Source organism: Gastrolobium bilobum, unplaced genomic scaffold, assembly GCF_033153095.1.
Source record: "Gastrolobium bilobum isolate Gb01-03AN ecotype WA unplaced genomic scaffold, APGP_CSIRO_Gbil_v1 utg44018, whole genome shotgun sequence".
NCBI classification, from domain to species: Eukaryota; Viridiplantae; Streptophyta; class Magnoliopsida; order Fabales; family Fabaceae; genus Gastrolobium; species Gastrolobium bilobum.
This window is the reverse complement of record NW_026895982.1, coordinates 55,890-77,375: the sequence shown is the minus strand read 5'-3', so window position 1 is coordinate 77,375 and position 21,486 is coordinate 55,890. Positions and strand designations below refer to the sequence as shown.

At 36.4% G+C, this 21,486-nt stretch overlaps 2 protein-coding genes across 2 annotated transcripts; both read right to left on the bottom strand.

The window, feature by feature from the left end:
- Positions 1-2,972: 2,972 nt before the first annotated feature.
- Positions 2,973-4,214, bottom strand: LOC133297118 (uncharacterized). The gene has a single exon (XM_061496185.1). It carries the CDS (start codon positions 4,115-4,117, stop codon positions 3,620-3,622), a length of 498 nt encoding a protein of 165 aa, XP_061352169.1. The 5' UTR covers positions 4,118-4,214; the 3' UTR covers positions 2,973-3,619.
- A 16,256-nt stretch (positions 4,215-20,470) lies between these two features.
- LOC133297110 (uncharacterized) lies at positions 20,471-21,078 on the bottom strand. Its single transcript, XM_061496176.1, has one exon. It carries the CDS (start codon positions 20,993-20,995, stop codon positions 20,546-20,548), a length of 450 nt encoding a protein of 149 aa, XP_061352160.1. The 5' UTR covers positions 20,996-21,078; the 3' UTR covers positions 20,471-20,545.
- Positions 21,079-21,486: the final 408 nt, after the last annotated feature.

Genomic DNA, 21,486 nt, shown 5'->3' with positions numbered 1-21,486 from the left:
ATAAGCAACCGGTTTACAACTTTGAAGTCCACATTCCTTAAGAATATCCAAAGCAAATTTGCGTTGAGTAAGAAACAAACCGGTCTTGCTTCGAGCAAATTCAATGCCAAGAAAATACTTGAGGGGACCAAGATCTTTGATTTTAAACCAGGTTTGTAAATGAGCTTTGACACGGTCACAGAGAGAAGGATCACTACCTGCCAACAAAATATCATCTACATAGACAAGTATAGCAACATAATGGGAACCAGTCGAGTAAGTGAACAACGTATAATCAGCACGAGACTGAACAAAGCCGAAACTGAGGAGAGAACTACGAAGCTTAGCAAACCAATTTCGTGGGGATTGCTTGAGACCATAAAGTGAACGTTGAAGCTTACAGGCGTGACCAGACTTGGTTTGGGAGAAACCGGGAGGAAAACGCATAAAGACTTCTTCATCCAAATCGCCATGGAGAAAGGCATTTTGAACATCCAGCTGAAAAATGCTCCATTTTCGAGCTACAGCTACAGATAAAAATGTACGCACACTTGTCATTTTAGCCACCGGTGCAAAAGTCTCAGTGTAATCTTCTCCTTCGATCTGATTGTTCCCAGCAATAACCAGACGCGCTTTATAGCGTTCAATGGTTCCATCAGAATTGTACTTGATGCGGTACACCCACTTACATGGAATAGCTTTCTTACCAGAAGGGAGAGGTTGAATTTGCCAAGTATGATTGGCTTCCAATGCATCAATTTCGGCTTGCATGGCTTTCTGCCAATGAGGATATTGCATAGCCTCTTTAAATGATTTGGGTTCCAGGTTACTATCCACGGCGGCAAGAAAAATCTGATGGTGCGAAGAAAATAATGCATTAGAAACATAATGATCAATGGAATATTGAATACCTGAGTCGATTGGAGAAGTGGAGAGACGAGGAAAGGGTGTAGTCATTGTGTTGCATACATAATCCTTTAAATGAGATGGGGGACGTCTGGCACGCTGTTCACGAATATCTGCCACAGATGCAGTGTTGGGTTCTGTCAACGGAACCGGTGAACCAGGGACATCCGTGGATGAAGTAATAGAACCCGGAACTGGGGAGGACGAACTCCCCCTGTCATCAAGCTCCGCTGTGGGAGTATCAATAGCAGTAACAGGTGCCACATCATAATCGGTGAAGACAGCTTGTGGTGACGGTACATGGACAGAAGGTGCAGATGAAGTTGCAGCCAATGGAAAAATAGTTTCATGAAATAAAACATCACGAGAAACAAATATTTCATGAGTGGAGATATCCATGACCTTCCATCCTTTTTTGTTGAAAGGGTAGCCAACAAACACACACTTACGGGAGCGAGGAGCGAACTTGTCATGTGGTTTGGGTAAAACAGTAGTGTAACATAAACTCCCAAAGACCCGTAAGTGATCATACTTTGGTGGAGTGCCATGCAAAACTTCATAGGGACACTGACCACCAAGGAGTGGAGTCGGTGTCCTGTTGATGAGGTGAGCAGCGGTCAAGATGCATTCTCCCCAAAGAGATATAGGTAAGTGACCATCAAAACGCAAAGCACGAGCCACGTTGAGGATGTGACGATGACGACGTTCAACGCGTCCATTTTGCTGTGGGGTGTAAGTGCATGATAATTGATGATGAATACCGTAGGATGAGAGAGCCTCTTGGACTACAGATGACAAAAATTCAGTCCCATTATCACTCTGAATTCGCTTAACAGATGCATCATATTGGGTGCGAACCAAGTGGAGAAACCGAAGTAAACATGTGGAAGTTTCAGTTTTATTGCGCATCAAAAAAATCCAAACATGTCTACTAAAATCATCGACTACAGTTAAAAAATAGCGGGCACCAGTTGTAGATGCCATATGATATGGCCCCCATATATCACAGTGAAGTAAATCAAAAGGATGTAAACAACGTTTATTATTAATAGGAAAAGGACTTCGTGGTTGTTTGGCTTTACAACAAACGTCACAAGGAGCCAAATTATTTGCATTGGAAATAAAAGGTAACAAAGATAAATAACGGGAAGATGGATGTCCTAGACGACGATGCCATAGTGCTGCAGAATCTGACGTACTGGCAACATGAGCAGAAGCTGATGATGCACACAATATATACACCCCTTCTCGTTCAACACCCGTTCCAATCGTCCTCTTCTGCTTTAGGTCCTGTATCAAACAAACAGAATTAACAAACAATGCCAAGCAAGACTGGCGCAGAAGCTGAGATACAGAAATCAAATTACAAGCCAACGAAGGGACATAAAGAACATTGGAGAGATGAAGAGAAGAGCCCAAAGTAATGCTGCCACATTGCGTAGCAATATCATGAACTCCATTCGGCAGTCCCACAGAACAAGGAGAAATAGAATGCACATTGGATAGATAGGAGAGTGTGCCCGTCATGTGTTGGGATGCACCACTGTCGATGATCCAAGATGGGTGTAAAATCTTACCCGTAAGTTTATCAACTGGAGGGGCAGAAGAGACAGCCAAGGACATGAGATGTTGTAGAACTTCTGGTGTAAAATCTGCCATGGAGATGGATGCTGATGACGGCTCAGAAGGAACCGAAGGCAGAGAAGTATGAGCAGCCCGAGCAGATTGTGGGTGAGATCGTGCAGTGGATGAACGACCACGACCACGGCTTCGTCCAGGAGGAGGGCTGCGTCCAGGAGTGGGGCGATCTGGGTAACCAATCAGCTGATAACATCTTGTTATGTCATGATAAGGTTTGCCACAGTAAGTGCATGTGACTTTAGGTTTGGAAGAATCTCCTAGTTCTTTGGAGACAGTAAGCTTAGCCCAATTTTCATAATTGGATTGTCCACGGAGGATGACCGTGGTGAGAACAGCACCAGGATTGTCGGATGGGTGCAGGTAAAAGGGTGACTTAGAATCAGAAACCTTGAAGGTTTTAGGTGCGGAAGTCATGATGAAAAAAAAAAAAAAAAAATGAAGGCTTGTTGATCGTCAAGCTCTTGATACCATAACAGAAGTTGCTGTCATTCGCAGCTTGATGATATATCAAATTGGGTCTATTATATAGACCAAGATTTACAATTGGTTACATCAGGAAATCAGCTAAACTTAAGGAACAGAAAGCATACATCAAGCTAATCTATTTACATCAGGAAATCAGCTAAAACTAAGGAACAGAAAGCATAAATCAAGCTAATCTATTTTAATATACAAGGTAACAAACCGTGATAGTTACAATCAGGATCCTAACAAATTAATGCTACTCTAATACCCCTGAGATAACAACTTTGTTAACACTTTATTATTCTTAGTATTCCCCGTTAATAATTTAGAAAATTATATTCTTTGATAAATCTTAGACTTTTCTTATGTCTAACAAAGCAAACTAGTTGGTCCGCATATAAATATTCCTCCGAAAAGTTATATATTTCTATGGTCACGAGGTGTTTAACTGCTTTACCCTTGTTTCTTGTCCAGTATAAGTCCTCAAAGAAATTGTTACTTTTTTAAGGAGGGTCATTTTTGTTTCCCAAATTCATAAGCTCCTTTTGCATATAATCTTTGCCCAAAACTATTTATAGAAATAAGTTTGAGAATTACAACATGAATATACATAAGCAATAACAAAGCATCAATGGCACATCTCATAATTTTCTTGCCAAAGGGAATTGTATCCATGTTCTCCCATGGCAAACCCATCATACACCATCAAGTTGTTAGCCATCCCATTATTCTTCTCATCATCAAAAGGGTCAATAAACCAGCTCCCATCATCACATGGTGAGGATGGCATCAAATCCATATCTACAAATTCCACCTCAAATTCACATGATGAAGCCCAATAATCCTGGCCGTCCATCTCACCTATGTTCCATAATTGAGTATCCTCTTCAATATTACTCATCAATTCTGTGGATGCAGAATCATGACACCCCATGATCTTATTTCCACTTATTTCAGCCTCAAAAGATCTAATCAAGCTATCTAATCTATCATTATCGCTCTCTTCACTTGGTGATTCTTCCATCAATGACATCAAAAGAGCACCGTTGATTTCCAAGACTTCCATCCCTCTGACCCCATCATCATCGTTGATGAAAGCCAAAGTTTCACAAACTTGAGAAGCCATTTTGGTGCAGATTGGTTTGTTTTGTTGTCTTTGCAAGAGAGGAGAAAAAGGGTGAACAATAATAGAAACTATAATAGAGAATATGTAACAAAGAGAACAGGTTTTAGATGCATTGGTTCTATGACCAAAGTTGTGGGCTTTATATAGGCACCCCATAAGGTATCTTACTATCTTATCACCTCAAGAGGTGGACGTTACATGCATCATGACCTAGACAGCCATGTGCACATGTGCACATTGGAGAACTAATTATATGGATTGATTATGCTGCATGGTGACATAGCATAGGGAAAAGTTAAGCAAATAATAAAGAATAGGTCCTTATTGCTCGTGTGCTGTGGCAATAAGAGCGGCTTGAAGTAAGCAAGATCTTGCGGAAATCATAGAATCTGACCCATAACGTCAATTGAGGGTGGGACAAGGAAACATGAAAAGACAAAGCTTTCAGTGGTTGAAACGTCTAGTTGCAATAAAGGAAGGAATAGTCATATATAATGACTGACTTGTTAGCAGTCTACATGTGTTAAAGCAAAAAGAACCACTTAAAAATAGATATGAATATCGAATACATAAAGGAATTTTCACTTATAAGAGCGTTTCAATTTGACACGATTTGAGAACAATCTATTATGGCTCTTAAATTACTTTCTAAAATGTCAAGGTTAAATTTTGCTATTGGATAAAGCGGAATATGTTTTATCAAATGACAAAACATATGTAATGTTGGAGAGTATAGTGTCATTCATTTAGGGCGATGAGCTTGTTAAAAAAAAAGACTTTTTATGCTTTATTTTTTTTAGAAGAATTTTTTTCAAAAGTTAAAACTATTTTGTATTTAGATGTAATATATGAAAAACACTTTTAACTATATATATTATTAGGATGTTAAAATTAAAAATCATTTTTCATCTGTAAAGTTACAAAAAAGGACATGTGAAAAAAATAATGAGAACAAATTTGATTGTGGTGGAGGCGATTGTGATAGAAACGAATGGTGGGGGAGGTGGCGGGGCGGTGGTATATGTGGTGGTGGGGTGGTAGCGACGACAATGTGGTGGTGGTGGCAGTAGCAGGGTGGCGACAAGAATGACAGTGGTATAGGTGGTGACTATAATATCCCTAATAATTAAATCACATAATGAGGAAATTAATGTGTAATTAGAGAGATTAAATTAGAAAGAAAGCCTATTTGTAATTTGTGCAAAGTGGGAGACACCCGAAGGAAATTAAATAAGTTACACATAAGTGCAATGACCCAATTTGAATCCAACTAAATGGTTGGATTTGAACTAAGTAATATTGGAGGAAACCAAGGGGCAAATGGGTCCTTTTACACCCTTGATATTTAAAAATTATAATTATCCTAACTACTCTCCCTCTCCCTTTCCCTCCTATTCTCTTCTACTCCTCCACGTCTCTCTTCCCTCTCCTACCACCTTCATTTTCTTCTTCCCTCTATCATCGACCAAGAGAGAAAGCAAAAGAGAGTAGTGTGCTAATCCATCCTTTCTCTTCATTGGGTGAACACCATCCTCCTTCCCTTGCCTTCCATTTGTTGTTCTTGAAATAAGAAGAAGACACAGACCCCAACCCACCTCATTTTCGTGGGTCTTGAAAGAGTAGTCTTGGAGGGGAGTTTTTGAGTTATTGGAAGGTTAGAAATCCTCTAGAAAGGAGCCTTGAGGTAAGCCACAACCATTGTGGGTTATTTTCTTGAGTTTTAGTGGATTTTATGATTTGGGGGTTAGGGTTTTCTACCTAATCTTGAGAAATCCAAAATTGAGGAAAAAAATGTGGGTTTGATGTTGGAAAACTTCGTTGCTTTGTGTAGGAATTTTGTGTTGTTGTATTGATGGTTAATGGAAAATCCAACTTGTTTATAGGTTGGAAGGTTGTGAATTGTTGATAGGGGATACTTGAGCCAAGAGGAGCTTGAGGAGTAACTTGTATAAGGTAAACTCTTGAATTTTGGAGATTTTCCCCCTTGTTGTTCCACCACACCCTATGGATTGATGTGGTTTGCATTGCATGTGTGTACATTGGTGTGAAAATTGGGTGTATATGCATGTTCTCGTATTGTGGTTGGTTTTGCGCTTATGCTTGATTGGATTGAATGTCTTGCACTTATGCTTGACTGGATCGGTTGGTCTTGCGCTTATGCTTGACTAAACGATTCTCTGGCCAGTAGAATTATTATGTGTTGAATGCTATATGCTATTTTGATGCTTGTATAACATGTAAGTGAGCTCGGGGTTGGAGGAGTCTCCAAGGTCCCCGAGTTTATTGAGATTGTCTCTCACCTCTTGTGGGATTTATTTTTAGGATCCATAGATGGTACAGGAGACGGACCTCAGGGCAGGAGGCTCGAGCAGTGATGCATACTTTCACATTGATTTTGAATATTTTGACATGCTTGCATACTTGTATCATTTGATTGAGGCTCTAGCTAGTATTTTGATTATGCATGTAATTATGTGAAGATGAATATTTTGTGGAAAAGCATAGTGAAACTTGAATTGTAATTGAGTTACCATTGGATATGTATTTGAGTACCATTTGGATATGTAATTGAGACTATGGATAATTGTATAATCATACGAGTTCTTGTACAATTGAATAGCTTCTTATTTTAGAGTATGATGAATGGTTTGAAGTTGAATGATATGTTGGATATGTATGATCTGTTAGGTACCTTCATGGGGGGTTTTGTTTCTTATAATAGAGGTTAAATACCTCAAAATAACCTTCCCCTGTCCTAGAAAGCGCGCTTAAGAGCCCATGGCGCGCTCCAACGTGCTACGAGGGCTGGAAATGAAATTTTTTTCTTGTCGTTGCATGCTTGAGCGCCTTATAGCGCACTAAAGCGCCCTAAATGACCAAAAAATGTATTTCTCCTTGTCCTAACGCACCTAAGTGCTCTAGGGCGTGCTCGAGAGCGCAAAAATGAAGAAAATAGGCTCGAAGAGCGCGCTCACCCAGAGACAACAACAACATGCTTTAGTAAAATGGCCATAACGGGAGCTATAGAGCTCCAAATTGAGCGCAATTTGAACCTATGTGAAGCTAACACATAGACCCACAACCATTTTAGAACCACTGGAACTGTATATAAAAACTGGCATCATTTTGAAGTTGATGCTCTATTTCCAGAAGTGCGGTTTGGAGCAATGAAATTGCAAGTTGTGTAACCCAAGTTATACTTAACTGATTGGTTAATATTATACCTTTTTGGAAAGCCCAAAATGTATACTTTATTATAGTAAAATATGAGGGCTAACTGTTAAGTAATCTAAATTACAATAATTAATTACTCTGATGTATTGACAAGAAAAGAGAAATTTTACTCGTATATCCGCTTTAATTACTCTGATTCCTATTGCGCTTAATGCCATAATTAATGATAATACACAAGGTACACATGAGGTGTTACAGTGGCGAAATAGTAGTGATGGTGGTGGCGACGATGATGATGTGTGGTGGTAGTGACGGTGGTGGCATTGATGTTAGTGGTGGCTGCGGTTGTAGTATAACATCTCACATATTTAAAATATATTATTAAAGGTTTAATTGAGGATTAAAAGGTTTATTTAGTGAAAATTCTGAAATTCGAGTGAAAATATTCTCGAATGGCAAAATGGTAATTTGGCCAAATACGTAACCCTGAATTATGAAATGATATAATTAGACATTATTCGGTAAAAATAATGTTGGATTTGGATTCAAAATGAAATTTGGAAGTGGATAGACACTTTTCAGGAAAATTGATGAATAATGATTTTTACCATATAAAATACTACGGTATAATTTTACTAGGAAACTCGAATGATATTATTGTTCTAGGATTGAATTATGTAAAAGTATCTAAGTCTTGAATTATAAGAAAAGTTTCAAGAAGATTAATTATGTAAATTGAATTCTAGATATTTTATAACTTAATGTAAAAGTCATATTTGGTGACTAAGCTATATTGGTCATAAAATTAGATTATTTTGGCTTGTCTTCTTCCTCTCTATACATGCTTGGCCGAAACCTCAATGGCAACAGAGCTTGGAGTTGCAACTTTTTATTTTGTCACCAAATGAAGAAATTTTGAACATGAAAAATGTTAGAAATCCATTGGTGATCAAAACCCTTTAAAGAAATCATTAAGAAAGTGAGTGAGTGAGGAGAAAACTTACCTTGAAGGTGGCGATTTTCATGGTGTCTTGAAGCAAGGAGAAGTGTTTTAATCCATTGAAAACTTGAAATTCATTCCATAGGCCATTTTGAAGACTTTTGTGGTGAGAAAATCTTACTTTTATCTTGTTTTATGACGATTCAATATTTAGGTTTTCGTGAAAGTTGTAAGCTTAAATAGGGATGTTCAAGTGATTTTTGAACTTGGTTGTAGTTGGAAAGAATGATAAGGATTAAAAATAATCGGTGAAAATGTGTTCAAAATGTCATTTTGACAACTTTTAGAATCTTCGAAAATTTTGAAGACATAATGGATGTCTATGTTGGTGGGTATAGTTGAAGAGATTTAATGACTGTCTCTTTAGAATTTAATGTTTGTATGGACAAATAAACGGTAGAAATTCAATAAAAATTTAAGTAATTTTGGTGAGAAGACTTAGACAAGTTTTCAAGGTGAAATATTAATACTTGTGAAGGAAGTTATTGATGGATGGTGTAATTGGATTGATTATTGTTTGAATTATAAATGATGAAAGATAAGAGTTTTAAGCATTGGAATTGTTGAAAATTACTTTAGCTCTCATTATGTGTTCCTTCGGCGATATAGAGTTTTTACGGGAAAAGGTGATAAATTGTATTGTGACTTGATGATGGATGTATTTGTAGGTTGGTGATTTTGTTGATAACGTATTTTGAACACTTGAATGGATAGAAAATCTTTTGGTTCCCTTGGTTACACACCCTCGGCCTTGTAAGCTTTAATTGGGGGAAATTGTGTAAAATTACAATGTAAGGCAAATAAGGTTTGTCATGATTTTGTGAAAGGTTATTGAAGTAATGGAATTATTTAGTTGAAATTAAAACACCATGGAAGGTATTTTTGGCATTTTTGGTCGTGGACTAGGGTTTATTTTGGGACTATGTTAAGTTATTCTTTGTAATTTGTTTGACAAGTTATTGATGGCCATTATTTGTATGATCATTGTAGGTTGTCTCTCTCGGATCCAATTGTAGTGGATTGAGTTTGGAACTTTTTACAGGTACACTTCTGTGTCTTGCGGTTAATCCCTTTGTGTGCTCCACTATGTCTATTGGGATAGTGGTTGGAATTAGTGGACTGTAATAGTATGTGATATAATATGCTTATGCATTTTGAAATGTTTTTTGGTATATGTTTTGATATACCTGTATCTCTGGTCAGTAAATAGATTTGAAGAGACTTCCACTGGATAGGCCTCCGTAGGGAGTTCCAGTTGATATGATGTCATAGTGTTGTCTTCATTTTAGGAGCGATACTAGGAATATCTCGGAAGTTATATGATGGATGCCTTGAATTATATCCCGAGGATATGTTCTTGGATTCGGGCCCAATTTTGATTGATTGATGTATGCTTTGTTATATGTGTATTATTACTATTTGCATATTCGAGTGAGCTATTGGGTGGAGTGACCCTCCAAGACCCGTGGTTTACTAAGATTGTCAAATCTCACCATGCATTATGGGGCTATATTTCAGGTACCACTAGTGCTGTTGGAGGAGCTTTGGGCAAGAAGCCCACTTAGTGCGGGTACGAGCATATGGAGTATTTTGACATGTACATAGGAGTGCATAAGAATTAATTGGTATTTTGAGATATTATATTGATGGACATAATAGTTGCTTAGTTTGTATCATTGACTTAGTGCATAAACATTGGTCTTGTATGTGATGTTGTGGACATGCTTAAGGATTTTCATGCTTTTGTGTGTAAGTCATTTGATTACTATGTTGGTTATGTAATAGTTGTATTTATCTAGTTGTTGTAACCCTAATTGTATCGTTGGAAGATCTTGTATATGTAAATATTGATGTATGTGATGAAATGGCTTAAGGCCTATTTTAGATATTGATGATGTATAATTATAATGGATGATAATGGGACATTGTGTATAAAAGGGTAATGAGAGGAAACAATAATGTGAGATGGATATTGTGGGTTGTAAGTGCACCAAGGAATGTTGATCCTTTGGATGCCGCCCTTGGTCAATTAGGTACTCTTTTGATAAATGGAACACACTTGTATAAAGGGGGGGGGGGGGGGGATTATAAAAACAAAGGAGACTATGCAAAATTTTCTAGAAAAATAATGTAATTTTACCCTAACTTTGCAAGATTATATCTCTTTCCACAGTGGTTCAATTGAGGCGTACCATACTTATTTTGAAGCTTAAGATGTCCTCTATATTGTCATAAAATTGGGTGTCATTTGGAGTTGTAGAAATTGCTCAATTTACGTTTGATTGCGAACTGTTCTGTTTCAGCGTTGTATTTATAACTTCGGTTTATGTTTTTGTAAAATTCATATCTTTCTCATATTTTACCCAAATTAGGCTTATGATATATCAAAATGAAGCTTGAGATATCTACTAGAACATATTAAAATTTTGTGGCAAATAAATAAGTGTAACGTTTACAGTTTCAGAAACAATGACAGATGTTAGTGTACCCGATAGTATAGTGTTGACAGTTTTATGAAATTAACTTATGGCGAGCGTATCTGGAGCTATAAAACTCCAATTGAGGCGTGTGATACCTTGTTGAAAAGATAGAAGAGTCTAGTTTAACATATTAAAAGATGGAAATTTATATACATGTAGTCTATATGAAATTTTGGTAAAATTGAGTGTACCTCAAGTCTATAAAACGTCAAATGGTGTATTTTTTCTTTATTGGTTTATGGAAATCACCTAGCAACTTTAAAAAGATGTTGTATGATGTTAAGAAATAGTATTTATATTTTCGCAATAGTTTTGAGTTACGATCACAGTTTATAAATTATTGATTACGAATGTTTTAAAAGTGCAAGAGTTATTGTAAGTGATATTAAAAAGAAAAAGTTTTCCCATATTTGTAAATGAACTGTTGTGAGTGTAACTGCGCTTAATATCATAATTGATGATAACACAACCGGATGCATACAGGTTGTTACATTTTGTGGTATCAGAGCAGTTTGTTAGAAAACTTTGTATATCTACAATTGTGCTTAGTGCTGTGTAGTTGTCTGTAGACTTTTTGTGATTATTGTATATGTGATTCCTTAGTGTGAGTCTGATCAGCTCATTCCTTTGTTTACATATACAATTATCATGAGAAGGCTTCGTGGCAACCGTGAGGCACCGAGTGCAGATCCTCCTCAGCCTGATCCTGTAGCTGCAGTGTTGACTGCTCTAAAGAATAAGACGACTACAAATAGAAATATAGCTGAAAATCTATTAAAAGCGAATCAAGATTTGCTTCAGACCTTCATGACTGAGATGAGGGCATAGAAAGATGCTAATAGGGGAACTGATTCTCCTCCATACGCAACTATTGTGACCCCACTCCTATACCTATTCCTAGTCATCATCAGGTGGAGAGTGAGGCTAGTCACCACGAGGGTGATGCTAGTTAGCATACTGTTGTAGTTGAGCACTTTGATGGGGCGGATGCGGAAGAGAAAAGACTGATCTTTTTCTTGAAGCTCAAGCCTCCATCATTTTTGGGATATAAAGATCTGAAGGTTGTTACTACTTGGCTACAGGGGATGGATAAGATATTTCAGGTGATAAGATGTCAGGATCCTCAGAAGCTGAGGTATTCTATGTATATGCTGGAAAGAGATGCTCTCGAATGGTGGTGCAATGTGTCTAGGCCTTTTGTGATACAAGGGCAGGAAATTACTTGGGCTTTGTTTGAGAATTTATTTCATGAAGAGTATTTTCATAGGGACGCTATGGAAGCCATAAGAGGAGAATTTGATCGGTTAGTCCAAGGCTCTTTATCTGTTTATGCCTATGTTGCTAAATTTAATGAATTGGTCAAGTTTGTAAATTATGGTAGGACTCTGCCCAACCCTGAATTCTTGGTTGCTAAGTTCCAGAGGGGACTTAATGAGAAGATTACAAAACATATGTCTAATACGGCTGTGAGAAATTTTGCTAATTTAGTGACTCAGTGCAAGAGAGTTGAGATTGTCTATGGAAGGTATTCCAAATCTAATACAACTCGTGATTAAGAGGGAAAGAGGACTGCTGGTCCTTCTGGTTCAAATTAGAAGAATAATAAAAGTAAAGATTTGCAAGTGAGGCAACCTTCTGGTCAGTTTAAGAGGGGTGGAGCCCCTAGAGGCGGATCAAATGACAAATTTTATACCCCTCAGTGTGATAAATGCAAGAAGTATCATAGAGGTCCATGTGGTTCTGCTCCGAATGCATGCTTCAAGTGTGGCAAAACTGGCCACTATGCTCAGAATTGTAATAGTAATATTGGGCAGGCTGTTATAATACGAATCTTCAACAATTTCATAAGGCTCCGAATTTGGTTACAAGTATAATTTAATTGCTAATCATGATTTCTCTGTATTGTTTGATTTTGGAGCGACACATTCTTTTGTTGCAGACTATGTTGTTAAAGGGTTTAATTTAATCGTGACAAAGATGATTCCCTCTATGTATATTACTACCGCACTGGGGAAGTGCATGATTCTTCATTCATTTGTAAAGATGTAAAGTTTAAGTATGAAGGCAGGGTTACACGGTGGATCTGATTGTTTTACCCTTGGCCACTGTTAATTTGATTTTGGGTATGGATTGGTTGTCTAAAAACTACGCAATGATTGATTGCTGGGGGGGAAGAAGTTGATATTGTCTCTCGAAGAGCCTTCTGTTAGTCTTTCTCCTTACTTATTTATGTGTTAGACTATTAAGGCTTTGAAGGCTGGGGCTCTGGGATATGTGTTTACGGGTTGTCTTGTTGGTAATAAATGGGAAGAGATTTTTAATATTCCAGTTGTGAAGGTGTTTCCTGATGAGATATTAAAATGAGTGACATGATTTTTTTTCCAATACAAAAATGGAGGAGGTATAAATTTCTAGTCATGCTATATATATATATATATATATATATATATATATATATATATATATATAGTAAACTAAAATTATAACACATAAACTTAGGAAAGGGTAAGTTGATAGATAGGTCTTTTGATACTACGGGTAGAGGTGAAAAAGTAGGCGGCTCGCCCACCCTGCCTTTCCATCAATAAGTCAGTCCACCCTGCTCTGCTTTTGAAAGTAGGCTCAAAAACTCGGTTTGCTTCCAAATTTATTTTACAGTAACTTGCATAGTGGAGGTTATCTTTTCTCCACTTTAAATTCTTTAATTTTAGATAAGGCTCCAATTCAGAAAAAAATGGTGCCACTTCCATTGATAAATCTCCGTATCATCTTATTTTTAAATTGAAGGTACATAAAATCTGGTTTGTGGGGCTCTCTAAGATTATGGCCAACTTTTACATTGTGTATGTAGGTAACCAAAAGATATGCCTCAAATGAATAGATAAGGCATGAAAGCAAGTGGACCCAATTAAACTAACAAGAGCTTGATACCCATGTTTGTGACCACCCAACTCACATTTTGATGTTCCCACTACTACATTTTTTTGCGGGATTTAATCAATTAGATTTAGATTGGATGCCTTGAATATATATCACTTTAAAATAATGGGTGGTGGATGAACCGACATGTTATATGCACCCTTTATGGGCCAACTCAAACGCCTTTTGGCAAACATACATCATTGGGGACTTAATTAAGCATATTTTTTATCTTATGAATTGAATGTTGACAACCAATGCTAATCTTTAAATTATAGGTCTGAAGCCAGTGTTTCTTCTACCATTACATTATTGCAAAGGGTGACTCTGCATTCCACTTAGAAGAATATAAACAAGTCAAAACTCAAAAGTCATTGTAACAAGAAACATGATTATAGATATATTGTTGCTACTGTAATTATGCCACTCATGTTCTCTTTAGTCTTCTACCAAGATCTATGCTTTGCATATTTTTTTTTTTGGCTTAGTGCTTTCGCCGCATTATGCAATTAGAATTCCTTTCTTTTAAACTATAATGAAAATGTAACCAAATAATTATTTTTAGAGCTTTCACAAAAATATCAGAGTATATATATATATATATATATATATGGAAAAACATTTCTCAAGCAGCTTGAGATAAGTTTATTTCCGGCCACTCCAAAACTACGTCGTTTTGTTTATTTATTTTCTTATATTAATTGATTCACCTTTGAATGATTATGATTCTTTTTTTCTCTCTCTTCCTTTATCACTATTGATCAATCTTTGTACGGTTATGATTTAGTAGTCGGAGATAAAGTTGTCTCCGGCAGCTTGAGAAATGATAAGCTCATATATATATATATATATATATATATATATATATATATATATATATATATATATATAGATAAACTTTTCTACAGCCACTTTATCTACAGCTACCCCAAAAACTACGCCGTTTTGATTAATGAAGAGTGTTTATGTATGTTTAGGTAAACTAATGAAGGGTCCGTAATTTTGTTATTTTTTTATCATATGCATTTTACTGAAACACCCTTCATTAATTCACCTAAAATCACATAAACACCTTTCATTAATCAAAACGACGTAATTTTAGGTAGCTGTAGATAACCTTATCTAAAGTGGTTGTAGAAATATTTTTTTCCACATATATATATATATATATATATATATATATATATATATATATGAGAATGTTATATTTACAACTTTTTTTATTTAGAAATTCTTACAACCAAATCTTAACCATTGATTTTTGTCAATCTGACAGTTATAATTTATTGAGAATTAATAATTAATTAATAAGTGTGATCCTATAAATTATAACCGTCAGATTGATAAAAATTAACGGTTAAAATTTATTTGTAAGAGTTTGTAGACGAAAAAAATTATAAATATAATATTTCTCATATATATGAAAATGATTTCTGCAATTTTGGCAACCTCAGACTAGGGGTGTTCATCAACCAATCCAAACCGATTCAAACCGCGGTGACCGAACCGAAAAACCGATAACCGAATAAACCGAAAATCGAAAAACTGAAAACCGAAAAAAAACCGCAAATTTTAATTGGATTGGATCAATTTTCGGATGGGTTGATGAAAACTGATCCTATATATTAATTTCTCTCTACCTACTTAGGTATTTCTCCAATCATAACCCAACATTTTTTAAATCCAAGACTCATTAACCCATCAACTAAACCCAAGAAAAAATCTAGTCACATGACTCACATCCCATCAACAAAATTTTATCTGTGTAAAGCTTCATATCTCATTGCCCAAAAAAATAATTATATTATCGATTACTAATGCTTTTGTATTTAAAAAATTGCCCAAAAAAATAATTATATTATCGTTTACTAATGCTTTTGTATTTCAAAAAATAAATAAATTTACAAAGCCAATATATAACAAAGATGTTATTTGCACAATAGTCATGAAACTAATTTTAGAATTTTCAAAAAACCGAAAATCGATCCAATCCAAACCGAAAAAAATTGAATTGGATCGGAACGGATTTGAAAAAAAATTCAAATCGAATGAATGATTACACGATCAAACTGAAGAAATTGGATCGGATAGTTTTTGCTTCCAAAACCGATCCAATCCAGACCGCGAACACCCCTACCTCAGACACAGACATTTGAGAGAAAAAAAGAAGACATAAACTAATTTTATTTCTCAGGCATAGCAATGATAATGATTTATGCCATAACTATAGGAATCATTTCTTTTATATATATATATTGGTTATTCATTATAAATCATTATTCCTTGTATTTTTGTAAATGTCTATGAGCATTTCATATAAATCATATTTGATCACAATACCATTCCTTTATTTTTGTTATAAATTTTTTTTTAGCGCTAATATTAATTTGCGTTATCATATCATTTACCTTTATTTTGATAGGAACAGTGACCAAAGTGCCACTGTTCCCCATTTTATTTCCCTAAACGCCACGCCAACAGTGTTATTTTCCAATATGCCACGGGAGCAAGTTCGCTGGGCAGTGTAGCGAACTCGGTGTGCTGATGTGTCACGTTTCTGATGGACACCAAGGTCGCTGGTGCCAGTAGCGAACTCTGAAGCAATTAATGCTGACACAAAGAACAAGTTCGCTGCCACATACAGTGAACTAGATGTGACAAGTGTCTCATATGCACATAGTTCGCTGAAGGACATAGCGAACTATCGACTTCCAAAATTTTGAAATCTGATCAATTTACTTGTTCCTTTTTGTTGCGCGGCTTTCGAGGAAAACATGCATATTTCTCATTGAATCATGCTATTGTTTGATTATGTGTGCAACTTTCGTTGCAAGTAGGAAAATAGGCTATATAGCAGGCAAAGCGAAGACGCAACGTCAAAGGCTATGGCAGCAATGCCGCAATAGTTACAGTGGTTACAGCAGAACATACGTGTAACAACCACTTTGTTGAATCATTTTATATTATACATTGATATTATTTGGGTGCTGATTTTTACATGCATGAATTTATTATGCTATTTTTTGGTTTATTTTTGGTTTGGATTTTGTTTTTATTTAATAATACAAGAAAAATATATGCAGCCTGTGTTTCGATTTTGTATATTTTTGAAAGAATATTATTGTTGGTCAATAAATATATTGGCCGGATAATATTTTAAAATTGACGAGTACATTCAGTAATAATATTCATACTGCATTATTATTTAAGTTGATATTTTATTTATTTGTTTGTTTTGAATATGATGTCATGCAAAATTCTTCTGGTCACTGTCCCAAAAATTCATCTTGTGCGCAAAAGCCGAAAACAACGTAACCAGTATATGCAACAAATCGATAATGGCGTGAATTGAGTTGAACTAATAAATAATTTTATTAGTAATGATCAGATTTCAAGCACACAAACGAAAGTTGCACACATATCAAAGAATAGCATGATTCAATGTGAAATATAAATGTTTTTCTCGAAATCCGTGCAATAAAATAAAAATTCTGAAAGGCACATAGTTCGGCATCTATTTCACATCTAGTTGGCTGCCATATGCAGCGAACTTGTGCTTTGTGTCAGCATTAATTGCTCTAGAGTTCGCTACTGACACTAGCGACCTTGGTGTCCATCAGAAACGTGACACATCAGTACACCGAGTTCGCTACACTGCTCAGCGAACTTGCTCCTGTGGCATATTGGAAAATAACACTGTTAGCATGGCGTTTAGGAAAATAAAATGGGAAACAGTAGACTTTGGTCACTGTTCCTATTTTGATATGTTCTGCATGACGTTTAATGTCAATTGTACTGGCACATTAAATTGTTAAGATACTCAAGTATATAATATCAACTCAAATATATAAAACATATCAAATATATTTTTTTTAAAAGGATTCTGGTCAAGTTTATTGAAATAATCAGTCAATATAAATAATTTTATTTGCCCAATAGGCAATAGGACTGCCAATATAACTTTTTTGTAGCCCTTTAGAAGTGGATATCTGAGTCATCGTGATATATGCTTAAGAGCAGTACACGGATCTGCTTATATTCACAACGATTATATTCGATTCTTATTTAGAAAAGCATATTGTTTCTTCTACCCATAAAAAGTATATTCTTTCTTTTTAAAAGTGCTTTCAAAGGGTCTGTTGCAAAATTAGTTTTGATTACTTCTATTTTCTCGAGAGGAACAAAAATTACTTAAGAAAGCTATAAATAATATAAGAATTAATTAGTGATGAGGAGTGAACTATTAGGATATGCATGACAACCATCTCGGAATTTTTTTTTTTAATTTATGTTACCAGGAACAGAAATGGATAGAAAACTCATTTGGTAAAACTGATTTATTTTTTTTGTTCCCGAGATGAACCGATTTAATTTTTATGCTGGAAAACAGAAAAAAGAATCACAAAATTTTTGTTTTTTTATTCCCGGGCACAAAATGAGAAACACTTATTTTTCTCAATCACTCTCTACTATCATCACCATCACCACCATCATCATCCCAACACGACCACCGCCACCATCGTCGTCTCCGCTGTTGTACCACCAATGTCGTCGTCGTCACAACCACCACCACCACCACCACCACGATGTCATCGCCACCACCTCCACATGCCATCGTCATCACCACTATTACCACCGCTACCACCACCATCGCAGCTACTGCTGTCCCCACCACCACCACCTTCACCATGCCACCGTCATCACCACCATTACCACCGTCACCACCACCATAGCAGCTACTGTTGTCACCACCACCACCATGCCGCCACCACGACGACCACCATCGCAGCTACTGCTGTCACCACCACCACTACCACGCCACCACCGTCATCATCGCAGCCACTGCCATCACCACCGCCACCACTATCACCACCACCATTACCACCATCATTGTCGCAGCCACTGCCATCACCACCACTACCACCACTGCCGCCACCATTATCACCACCACGTTGCCGCCATGCCATCACCATTACCATCGCCACTGCCACCATGCCACTACTACCACGCCACCAACCACCACCACCGCCGCTACCACCGTCACCATTACCACTACCATCGCCGCAGCCACTGCCGTCAGTACCACCACCGCCATCGCCACCATTACCACCACCACACTGCCACCGCCGCCACCTCCATATGGAAAAGAAAGTGAAGATCCGAAAAAAAATTATGCTTAATAGGAATTATTTTTTATTATATTATTTGTTGTGTTATTAAAGCAATTCTCATTCTCAGAATAAAAATAGAGCATGTTATCAAACACATTTTTTTTTCTCAAAAACTGTTCCAAGGAACAGAAATAGAAAAGAATTGTTGCCAGGAACAAAATGGTTGTCATGCACACCTTTAGAGTGTTGGAATATGATCTTTTTTCCTTACATGTGGTGTAGTATCTCAATGTAATAGATATTTATGAGACAAGAGGTATTGACCTAAACTCAATAGAGAGTCACTATGAATAGTGTCTCAAGCAAAGACTGAGAATCAAGGAGCCATGTTATAGCCTTATAGGCACATAGTGGCTTCAATTGTGGTGAGGATTCAACGGCATAATAACTCTCGAAACGGTGTGTAGAAGGTGACTCTTCAATGACTAAAAAGAGATATAAATATGTTGGAAGATTCTCTCATGATGAACCATAATTGTTTGGTCATTGTGGGCCCCATTATATGTGAGATAAACATATTCACCTCATGCGTGAGAGTCTCATTTTAGGAATTGATCTGGACCTATCCCATGCGGGATATAAGGCCAAATTCATGAATGTCCCAAAAGACCCAACGGTTAGGGCTTAAAGGCTAAGGAAATGCGTCCATCCCACGTCAATGTCATCTTGCAGACACATAGCAAGACGACATCAACAACTTTGGACTCTACAACCACATGACGTAGTAGCTCATGGCTTTACAACCACCTTAATAGTCAATGGTTGAGGGGTAGACATTTGGTTCTAGCTACACCTATAAGGCTTAGCCCACAAATAGACATCTCGCACACGAGATAACTTGCAAAAGCCACTTCTACCCACCAATGAGGACCAATGCAACCATATTAAGGCGACATAAGTAGAACAACCAACCACTATATAACGAAGGCTTAAAATCCAAATATGATCATCTAATTCATCTTGACTCAAGCTCATAGCTCACATACTAACTTAAGTATAAGAGTACTTTGCAAGTTCCCTCATATTTGTCTATGCCAATCAAGACAACTAGCATCAGATTCTCCATCCTGCAAAGGATCCCACAAAAATATTTCGGAGACATCATCCAACAACACCCACTCCAAAATAGACACAAATAACTTTTTGACCAGGTTCAATCGTGTGTGGTATAGCCAACTCCTTGTTCGACATATGAAGAATATAAGAATGTAATCCTTTATATATGGCCCAATAAATTGAACTAGTATGGCCGATGCAGAAGAAGACGTTTATATAATTTGTAAAGGGTTTTATAAGAGTTATGTTGTAGGAAAAATGATTGTGTTATGTTATAGAGATTCGTTTTGCGTGCCGAAGTTTTTTTTTTTTTTTTTTTGCTGCGGGCCCCACAAAATATTATATGTGTAGGAAAAATTTTGTGATCATGTTAAATGATAGATGATAAACTCATTTGTAAAATGTCATAGATTCAAACATTTATGTTCTCATTGTAATTTTTTTATTTAAAAAAAGAAAAAGAAAACAAACACTACTCAGGAACCAAGGAAAATCCATTCTGATTTTGAGCTAGGTAATTAATTACATGTAAACAAAAGATAAAAATAAAAGGCCTGGTAAACTCTACTTAATTAAACATTATTGTGATTGCTTATGTTTCTTTATACAATATTACTATTAATTAATTTCAGAATACTGCATCACTGGCTCCTTGTGACATATAAGTCTCTCTATGTTGTTGCTCCAAGAAAACTCCATAACACAAATGAAAATCATCAATGTCATTTCCATCTTCATATTCCATTGCTACATGCTCCATCTCATCTCCACAAGGGATCCATGGATTCATCTCATCAAAGGGTAAGGAAGAGACCAACGCAATATCAACCCAATGATCAGGGCCACTGAGTGATGATGTGGAGCAACCTTGATCATCCACGTGTCCCATCTCATACATTTGACCCAATACAGGGACACTTATCTCTGCCTCTAATGACTGAATCATACTCACAAGTCTATCATCGCCATAGTACTCATCTTCTTGTGTTTCTTCCATAAGAGACATGAGAAGCACATTGTTGGCCTCAGAGAACTCAATTCCTAATTCAAATACACTCTCTGGCACTAAGGAAGACATTCTTAGTAACTTTTTACTATGAAGAAAAAGTGACCCTTTTTTTTTTTTGGGTTCACTTATTTGGCTAAAGTGAGAGAAGAAGAAGCAATTAAAGCAGTGGAAGACACAGAATGACTTTGAAAGGTGAAGAAGGGACCTTTATATAGGCAATTACATGGTGCACTATATAATACTAGGAGGGGTTGCTATAGCTTGTTGCTACTGTAAACCACTATATAATAAATTATGTACATAAAGATAAGATTCATATAATTATGCTAAGATAAGATTCATATAATTGAACTGGGAAAAATTATTAAAGCTTTGACCCATTGATGTCTATTTGTCGACCCATTCATATAATTATTAATGGTTGCAACAGTGAGCATCAGAAATCAAACAATATGCCCACCTAAGGACCAATAATTAAGTAACAAAAAATAATTATGTTTGAATGAATTTGTAGGAGCCACCCATAATTAATAATGTGTAGGAGTGTCGGATATGTTTGG

Excerpts from the sequence above, each read along its gene's own strand:
- LOC133297118 (XM_061496185.1), bottom strand. The coding sequence starts at position 4,117 with ATGGCTTCTCAAGTTTGTGAAACTTTGGCTTTCATCAACGATGATGAT.
- LOC133297110 (XM_061496176.1), bottom strand. The coding sequence starts at position 20,995 with ATGTCTTCCTTAGTGCCAGAGAGTGTATTTGAATTAGGAATTGAGTTC.